The sequence below is a fragment of the Pocillopora damicornis genome, chromosome 8 (genome assembly GCF_964200805.1).
Source record: "Pocillopora damicornis chromosome 8, jaPocDami1.2, whole genome shotgun sequence".
Lineage (NCBI taxonomy): Eukaryota > Metazoa > Cnidaria > Anthozoa > Scleractinia > Pocilloporidae > Pocillopora > Pocillopora damicornis.
Genome location: NC_142677.1, coordinates 23,446,030 through 23,455,439, shown reverse-complemented (window position 1 = coordinate 23,455,439; position 9,410 = coordinate 23,446,030). Strand labels below are relative to the sequence as shown.

Below are 9,410 nucleotides of genomic sequence, written 5' to 3'. Positions count from 1 at the left end.
GAACATGAAGATTGCTCCATAAAACTCAGCCGCTGTGACTAATGTGGCCTTCCACTCAACGCATCGGAAAGGATATTAGAGCAAGCTCGTAGTTGTTCACTTATAAGGCGGACGATGTAATTCTGATGCTTGTTTCACTGCGATGACTAGATATTATTATGATGAGCTAGCCACGATGGACCTCAGCATGATCGCAGTCGCTCTGACATCATTACAATTTGAATAGAATTTAACAGTTATGCCAGTTTGGTTATATAACCTTATATTTTTCATCATTAAATGTCATCAGTAAAACGTCATGATTCTGTTTACAGAAACACGTGCTAGCCGTTACGTTTCCGCAATGGAAACAAAGGTTTGAGCGCGCCCCTTCGTATCTACCGATACTGTAGGTAAAAGCATCCGTTTCAGAGTTAGTAACCAGAGTCAGAGAATCAGGCTAAAATCCCATTCACACCAGCAAAGCGTGTTCAGTTAAATCAGGTTTAACTGGATGAAAATCAGAAATAGACAACTGAAAAACTGAATTTCATATGGGGCTTATTTAATAACTATCAATATGCTAGATTTAAGCGTAAACACTACCTGCAAAAACCCCAGAAAAACTAGCCCAGGTTATCCCACATGTGTTTTAAATAACACGTTCGCAGTTTTGGAAGGAAGAAATTTGAAGTTATGCCTGTGTGTTTGGGAGTTGGTCTTAAGTAGAACATTTGCATCAAGTTTTTTGTGCACCATAATCGAAAAATATTACGCACGTCGATTTTACCCCTTGTTTTTGTTACTTTTCTGAACCTTGAATATACATATTGAGAAGTTATTTCCTGTGAACCCATTTGCCTGGTTTCTTACGCGTTGATTGACACATAGGGATGGGCGATGTCTTAAATAGGTAATCTGCTCAGGAAGGACATTATGAGAAACAAGCGGGGTGTGAAAACGATAAAAATGATGGTTGCAAGGTTTTTTTGGATACTCATTTCAGCTTTTCAAGTGAAAGGCTTCTGCTTCACTGGAAAACGTAAAAAGATCTCTTTGAATTCGTTGAGCAACAAAACGCCGAACATGACGGCCATATCGGCCATGTCTTCCACAAGTCTGTCACTGCTAACCCACAGCAGTGCTATCTGCGTTGTATAAACGACTGTCGATGTCTATCGATAAACTACAAAGTCAAGAACGACACCAAATACTGCGAGTTGAACAAAGGCAGCCATTTTACGAACAAGATGTCTTTGATAAATAATTCAGATCCATTTATTTCAAACTTGGAAGAAAATAATTTACTAAGGTATTAAACCTTATTATGTCATAAGGTATTTTTGCCATGAATGATTTCAGGTCTTCTTCTTAAGATATTAGTCATTTATTTGTTGTTTTTAAAACCGATGAAGCTTCTGCCTGACGATAAATTATAAAAATAAGTCTGCATTGCGTACATGTTGTAGGCGCAAGAATTTGTACTATCATTTTTTGTTAGTGTTGGTGTTTCATACTTTCGTGTTAGGTGTTTATTTTCTCGTCTTCCATTAGTGTCCTTTGTCAGTTACCAGTTTTGTACTTGTTATATTTATTTGCATATCGTATATATATTGGTTGCGCGTAATTTATTTGGTTAGTTGTCTAGTTTGTGAAAATTACCGTTACATATCTAGCTCTGGGTTTCATGTTTTCGTCTTTGGGTTGGTCACATTCGTCTTGTAAGTATCCTTGTTTATCTCGCTTTGTCGTTTTCCAGTACTTTCACTCATACGATGTAAGTTATTTTATGCTCATTCGCGTGTTTGTAATTTTGTCATTTTCAGTTACCGTATTCAACAATGTGTCAAGTTTGTTCTAGTAAAGTTTGAAATACGTGTGATTAGCGTTTGCGGCTATACATGTCAATAGAAATAATTGCATTTAATAGTGTAGTTTGATCGTCCGGGTGAGTGTAGTCCTGAGAAGGACTGTTGTCGGTAGTGGTGACTGACGTTTCGACAACCTGAGCGGAAGTCATCATCAGAGTCAAGAGAGAGTCAACTAACTGAGAAATAAATGCATTATTAGATAACTACATGATTTTTAAATTTTTACGAAAAGAGATGAATCTTTCGAATAATGAAATACAAAAATAGAATCAGACAACTAACTGAGAAACATTCAAATAAAGAGTACTGTTCCTGGCATGTGCGAGAGCTGCTCAATAACGAGGATAGCTTGAATATCATTCGCAGGTCAGAAATCTAATAGGATTTATTTCGTAGAGACACTATAAAACATGTGTCACGAAAATGGAAAAAAAAAAACGTCTTTTCCCGATTTCGTGGTAAAACGTGATTGTTTTCACCAAACGAAATTGATCAAACTAAAGAAGAGATATAAGAAAATCTAAGACTCACTGATCAATTTTAGCAAATATTTGACATTGGGTGATCTCGCTTCTTTAAATATTGAAAAAGGGGCAATTTTAATGGACCATTATGGCATGGTCGGTATAAAAAATAGCCTGTCAGAGCGAGGCATTAGAGATTTCGGGAGCAACCGTGATTGCTTGCAAACTTATAAAAGAAAAAGCTAAGTTAATGCAACACTTCTCTGTTAAACTCAAATTAGGATCATGATTATAAGATTCCTAACCACACCGATCCATGTGCTGATGACGTCGCGTGTACCAATGCCTGCTGCAGGAACAACCCGTATCTCAATGGAGGAACCTGTAATAAGTTCTGTGAGCCAACAAGTGTTCGGCACAACTGTTCCTACCCTGTACCGTTTGTTGGTAAACACTGCGAGATTCAGCTGAGAAGAAGCTGTCAGGATTACAAAGCAGCCAGGTTCACCGCCTCTGGATTGTACACCGTCACTGATGACAGAAACCAAACTTTCCAAGTATTCTGTGAATTTGACTATGAGCCTGGGTTCGCATGGAACCTGATATAATTGTTCTCAGTTTGTCCGACAAACATCTTTTTCAAGTCATGTTTCTAAGATTTTAAAGCCATAAAGAACTATGTCCTGTTCTTTCTCGTCTACAGAAAATAACGAGGATGTGAAAATTAAGTGCCCTCAAATAGGAAATGCCTTTATCATTTTGAATTTTTGCTTCGTATGTTAAGTTCATCTCTCTTCATAGAAGCTTTCGTTACTAATGAATGCTTCGAATAATTCTGTCAACAAAAAAATCTTGTTTTTATACATGACTATCCAGACTCAAGCGCCATCAGCAGTAATGCTTCAATTTGTCAATAGTACTCAGGTTAATTTCTGTCTCAAGCTGCAGTGATCTTAAGTTCACGAATATGATAGTGATCTTTGCCAACTGATGATATATATATATATATATATATATATATATATCAAAATATGCAATTTTGTTTTGACTTAGAGCGAGTGTGTACGGTCAATGATATGGGTCTATTGAGACAATGTCAGTTTGTTAGTCGAATGTGTCACAATAAAATTTACCATATTCTCTTTTTTTCGAACACTTAGCGAAAATCTCAACTCTAAGATCCGATTGAATATTAAATTTCTTTTCTGTACAACAAAATCGAGCAATTGTGGATTGGTTGTGTAATACAGAAAAATTCTGTTTCTGAATATTTCGTCAAAATGCTATTTGTAACTAACTCTATCGCCTGCTTTTTATTTAGTAGATGTAGTCAGACATTACTCGATGTCAAAATCAACCGCATTTTATCGTTTTGTTTTCTCAATGTCTTGCTGTATTTTAATCTCTGACATGAGCAAAACAATTACTTTAAAAGTGATATTATTCCGCAGGTCCCTGCTGGCAGACTGAATAAAACAACTGAATTCTCCTCACACTGTGAAGGTTATCATTAATTTGGCGTCAAGATATCAATAGTTAATCATTCAAATTCATATGTAGATATTGTCTTGTTTGTTTTGCCAACATTGAAGTGAAAATAAATTATATAAGGTATTAAACATTCAACGTAATCACCCTGTTTTGCATTCCGCACGCAGTTCTACCTGTGTGTTATTTAAAACAAATAAAGAAGCCTTTTCTGTGATCAGCACGTTGTGTTGTAAAGCACGTAGGAAGCGGCTTGAGCATGAACGAAGGTTAGGTGTGAAAACGATAGAAATGATGGTTGCAAAGTTTTTTTGTATTCTCATTTCAGCTTTTCAAGTGAAAGGCTTCTGCTCCACTGGAAAATGTGAAAAGATCTCTTTTGATGAGCAACAAGACGCCGAACATGATAAAGAGCTTGTCGGCCATGTCTTCCACAACTCCGTCACTTTAAACCCACAGCAGTGTTATCTGTGGTGTATCAACGACTGTCGATGTTTGTCGATAAACTACAAGGTCAAGAACAACACCAAATACTGCGAGTTGAACGAAGGCAGCCATTTTACAAACTGGAACTCTCTGAAAAACATCCACAGAAGCGTTTACTACGTACTGCGGAGAAAGTATTCCACCAAGGTACTAAATTTCTCAATGTCATAGAATATTTTTACAACCCATCTTTGTAGCCTTCATCTTGAGATAAGAGGTGTTTCATAGATAATAATACATAGGCGGGCAGACGAGTGAGCACAGAGAAGAATAGAGGAATTTACTAAGATGTTAAACTTTGTTATGTCATGAGGTATTTTTACCATGAATGATACCAGGTCTTCATCTTGAGATATCAGCCACTCATTTGTTATATTTAAAACCGAAGAAGCTGCTGCTGCGTGGCGATAAACTACAAAAATAGGTCCATACTGCGAACAAAGTGATTGCAAAATGTAAAAAATGTATAAATATATATACATGCTTACAGCTGTGCTGCACTTTAATTCTATTTGGGAAAGTATGTTGAATAGATATAAATGGTTGCGTATGTATATTAAAGTGCAGTAGTAGGAAGTTGTTTGATAATCTATTTCACAAAAAGATTACGATTTCCGAGTTTTCTAAGCAAGGTGACCCATAAAATAGTTTCTCAAATAGTCAGAAGCAATACTAAAACAAATTATGACTACCTATCCTCGTAGATGCTGATGTCTTCCCCAGAAGTTTTTCAAAACAGAGAACATTTATTGTTTTGAGCTCGAGGTAACAGCTGCAAAAGATATTGGAAGATTTAAATTACTGTGCAACACTGACGGCTTCGAAAAAAAAAATACTATTTTCCCAGTCTGTACTGTAAGGTCCTTCAGGTCTTGAGAGTAAACACATCTTTCTTAAATTTTTAATTAAAAGAGATGAATCTTTCGAATGATGAAATACAAAAATGGAATCAGAAAACTAAAGGAGAACAATTCAAATAAGCAACTGTTCCTGCAGGTGCAAGAGCTGCTCAACAGCGAGGATAACTTAAACATCATTCTCAGGTCAAAATATAATAGAATTTATTTCATAGAGAATTTATTAAAAAGAAATTGTCATGAAAATGGAAAAATCCGTCTTTTTCCCCGGCACGGTCGGTATGAAAAATAGCCTATCAGAGCGAGGCATTAGAGATTTCGGGAGCAACCGTGATTGCTTGCAAACTTGATGAAAGAAAAAGCTAGGTTTATGCAACATAATTCTGTAAAACACAAATTAGGATAATAATAATAATAATATAATAATAATGAAAAGTTGTTTTATTGTTTTACCAATTTTTGCACATAAGGCTCCTAACCACATTGCTTCGTGTTCTGATGACGTCACATGTAGCAATGGCTGCTGCAGGAACAATTCGTGCCTCAATGGAGGAACCTGCATTGAGCTCTGCGAACCTACAAGTGTTCGATTCAACTGCTCTTGTCCGGTGGCGTTTGCTGGGAAATATTGCGAAATTCAAGTGGAAAGAAATCAAACCAATCAAGACTTCTCAGCAGCCGGATCCAACTCGTCTGGATTGTTTACAGCTAAAAATGACTCAAATCACACCGAGACTCAACAGAGGAGAAGCTGTCAGGATTACAAAGAGGCTGGATCCAACTCTTCTGGGTTGTTTACTGTTATTGATGGCAGCAATAAAGAATTCCAAGTATTCTGTGATTTCCATTCAGAGCCTGGGTTTTCTTGGAACCTGATTGAGTCATTCAGTTTGTCCAACAAACACCTTTTCCAGGTAGTCTTCCTAACACTCATTGACTAGAGTTTTCTGTTTATTATTTTCCAATGAAAACAACGGGCTTGGGTGGAAGTGGAAGCAGTCGGTTAAAATGTGGATATTACCTAAGATCTTCTTTATCGGCTTAAACTCTCCTATTCTGTCTGCAGAATCACATCGTGTTTTATGATGACTACCAAGCCATCAGCGGTGACGTCCCAAATTGGCAGGCGTACCTCATCGAACGACCTTCCCTTCTTTGGCTTACAGATCACTCGACTCACTGGAGAGCTACTTGTCAATACAACGTAGACGGCACCGTGTATACGGATTACCTGAGAGCCTCACTTGAAGACTTTGACATCATCAGAGACGTACCCACGGTGGGAGAAACCTGTCGGCCATATGATTACGTCAACATCCGGGAAAATAAGTGTGTGAATTGTACCGCACGGACATGGTATTTTAAAGGAGTTTGGCCTTTACATATCGACAGTGACCTTACCGGATCTTGCGATTTTGATGGAAGCGACACAGACGCGGCCATAGCATCGGAGGATAACTTTGGGTTATACGCTATAATAAACACCAAATTCCGTTGTACTTCAAGTTCAGATGCAACGACGCAGTTCTGGATTGGAGGGACTGAGTGATCTCCTGACCACTGTTTCAACTATAATCTGAACTGACTTGAAATTTTACTTTTTTACCTGAAAACAAAGTGCAGACATTATTTAATATACCTCAAGAAATTTTGTCTTTATAACACGCCAAAATATTCGAATAAGCTTAAATCTCGATGACTAGAGCGTTTTAAAATGTAGGATATCTTTGGATGTGCCTTAATCACATCTTTGTCCTCAGACCTTCGGATTCCTTGCTCTGATACTCTACCGCTTAGCCACTGCTCTGTGATGAGCGTAGCTCATTACGAAGTTCAAATAAGAATTATTAACTTTCACTTAAAGAGTTTTTGCAATTGAAAAAGATGTTAGACACAACGAAGCATGTATGATAAATCAAAATGTTTCGTGATCTTTTCAAAGCCTGATTTGAAAACTCTCCAGTTTTGGGTGAGCACCAACTTTACCTTCCAATTAATATTCATAGCTTATTTATCCTTTATTAACTTAATATTCAATATCTTGTATAGTACAGCCAGTTTCACGTGTTAATCACATCAATGTCCCATTAATGTTTCTTATTCTGTTGTTATTTTTTCAATTCAAACATGATGACGTGAAATGTATATGGTTATGATCATGTTATCATGTGATCATTTTAACTGCTTAGTTTTATTAAACTTCATTTGAAAAAGTGAAATGTGAGTTCGTTGAAAAAAGCATTTCAGTTCTTTAAGTTGAAATAAAAAAAAACTTCCTGTCGCTAATTGACACCTATCTGCAAGAGTCATTTCCCCACCTGTGTTGTTTGTCTGTTTTTTTACTTTTTAAGCTTCAGTGGATATAATCACCTAAACAAGTCGTAATCAAGATATTTTTTGCGCCATCTTTTGTGTATGATGGACAATTAACAAAAAGTACTTAATAATTATTTTATTCCGTTTCCCAGCTCTACATGCTTGTTTGGCTCAGAATGAACTGATTGATTGGATTCTCGCACCTGAATTGGCGACTTATAAAAGGAAAGCAACTTAAAGAAATGATCTGGTCTAGAGATACTTTAAAAACATGGTCTGCTTAGGTGGGGAGTGAAAAACATAATAATGTTCTCCACAAAAAAATCTTCTTTTTTATGACATTACTGAATGTAAAGGGTGATCTAAAATGTGGGGCTAGATTAAGTTTTTGAAGCGTAGGCATACGTGGCATGCAAGATTTTTTTTTCCGCTGGGTGGGATGAGGTCGGAAAATGTTCTCATTTTTGTAGCAGATTAAGAGCATAACTTTCCAAAGAACGACAATATCGCATTACTTCACCTTAAAAGAAAAACAAAACAAGAAGTAATTTATCTGAACTCACACAGGTATTTTGTGGTCTATTGTCTCTATTGTTTAAGTACTTCTATGCAAAAATATAATGCATCGGTGCCACGCTTACTGTTATCTCCTAATCGCAGACGTTGTTTGGTCTCGTCATACAACGCCATCTAGCTATAGTACCCGTTGGAGAGAGAGCGTTGCGTGGCGATACCAAACAACGGTTGCGGAAGGGATTATGCTTATCGCCGTTCCTCTAACAGAGAGAAAATCAAAATTATTTGTATACGGTAAATTGCCTAAAAAATACAATTCCACGTAATTTTACTACGAAAAGCAGAGTGAAACTCTGTTGGAAACTCTGTTGTATCTCCGAGAGACCCTAACCATGACTACGATGACTACCAGGCCATCAGCGGTGATACCCCAAATTGGCAGGCCTACCTCATCAAACGACCCTACCTCCTTTGGCTCAGAGATCACTCGACTCACTGGAGAGCTACTTGCCGGTACAACACAGATGGCACCGTCTATACAGATTACCTGAGAGCCTCGCTTGAAGATTTTGATATCATCAGAGACGTACCCACGGTGTCAGGTGTCTGTCGACCTTACGAATATGTGAACATCCGAGGAAATAAGTGCGTGAATTGTACCGCAATGACATGGTATAAGAAAGGAAGTTATCCTTTCCACATGGACAGTTCCGGGCGCGGATCTTGCGAATTTTACGGAAGCGAGGTAGACCCATCCAAATATAGCGAGGACAACTTTGGACAGTACGCTACTACAAATCCCAAATTCTGTTGTACCTCAAACCTGGTTGATACGACTCAGTTTTGGATCGGAGGTAAATAGTTCACTGACCAAACAACACAGCAGATCTAACCGACAGTTTGTCCTTCCTCATTTGGCAGCACATCGAGAAATATTGAATTATGATTTTCAGTTGAATTTTTGCACCAATTTTTAGAATAAAACTCACTTAAGAAATAGTAGCGACTGGTCATTATTAAAGTCTAGTGGGGGGGGGAGGGGAGGCGGGGATTTTGGTTGTATCAAGAAAACATTTACCTGATCCCCCATCAGGCTCTGCTCATTCTTATTCTTATGATTCCCCCCTTCATTGGCACTCAATTTGACAGTAAATTTTTTATAGGCCCCTCATTTATACCCTGCTGGTGACAACTGATCCCCCCCCCCACCCTCCGTTCCCCCTTGAAAACCATGTGATTCCCCAAAATCCTCTCCATCCCCTCCTTACATGGCCCCTAACTTTCATTTGATTACAAACTAAAGTGAGATAAATGCCCAGATACTTTGCAACTAGCATCTTAGCAAAGGGAAAATTAATGCATGAAAAAACTTTCATTATCTCGCTATTGAACCAGAACAATGTGCAATTAAATATTATTCATCCAAGCGGTTA

General features: G+C 37.6%; 1 protein-coding gene and 1 pseudogene across 5 annotated transcripts; both read left to right on the top strand.

The window, feature by feature from the left end:
• The first annotated feature begins 343 nt into the window (after positions 1–343).
• LOC149041862 (uncharacterized) lies at positions 344–2,970 on the top strand (annotated as a pseudogene).
• Positions 2,971–3,917: 947 nt separating this feature from the next.
• On the top strand, positions 3,918–8,839 carry LOC113671776 (uncharacterized). 5 transcript variants are annotated; one of them, XM_089180804.1, is made up of 5 exons: positions 3,918–4,435; positions 5,616–5,786; positions 5,889–6,059; positions 7,818–7,830; positions 8,361–8,839. In XM_089180804.1, exons 1-5 carry the CDS (start codon positions 4,094–4,096, stop codon positions 8,837–8,839), a joined length of 1,176 nt encoding a protein of 391 aa, XP_089036930.1. In that variant the 5' UTR covers positions 3,918–4,093. The 5 variants fall into 5 exon arrangements, with proteins under 5 accessions (XP_089036930.1, XP_089036931.1, XP_089036929.1 ...); XM_089180805.1 differs by lacking the exon at positions 7,818–7,830 and adding an exon at positions 7,525–7,526 and having other exon boundaries at positions 8,359–8,839; XM_089180803.1 differs by lacking the exon at positions 7,818–7,830 and adding an exon at positions 6,212–6,241 and having other exon boundaries at positions 8,390–8,839.
• The last annotated feature ends 571 nt before the right edge of the window (positions 8,840–9,410 follow it).

Excerpts from the sequence above, each read along its gene's own strand:
- LOC113671776 (XM_089180801.1), top strand. The coding sequence starts at position 4,094 with ATGATGGTTGCAAAGTTTTTTTGTATTCTCATTTCAGCTTTTCAAGTG. Across the intron at positions 4,436-5,615 it reads GGAGAAAGTATTCCACCAAG|GCTCCTAACCACATTGCTTC; the intron begins GTACTAAATTTC and ends TTTGCACATAAG. Across the intron at positions 6,060-6,211 it reads CCAACAAACACCTTTTCCAG|AATCACATCGTGTTTTATGA; the intron begins GTAGTCTTCCTA and ends TTCTGTCTGCAG.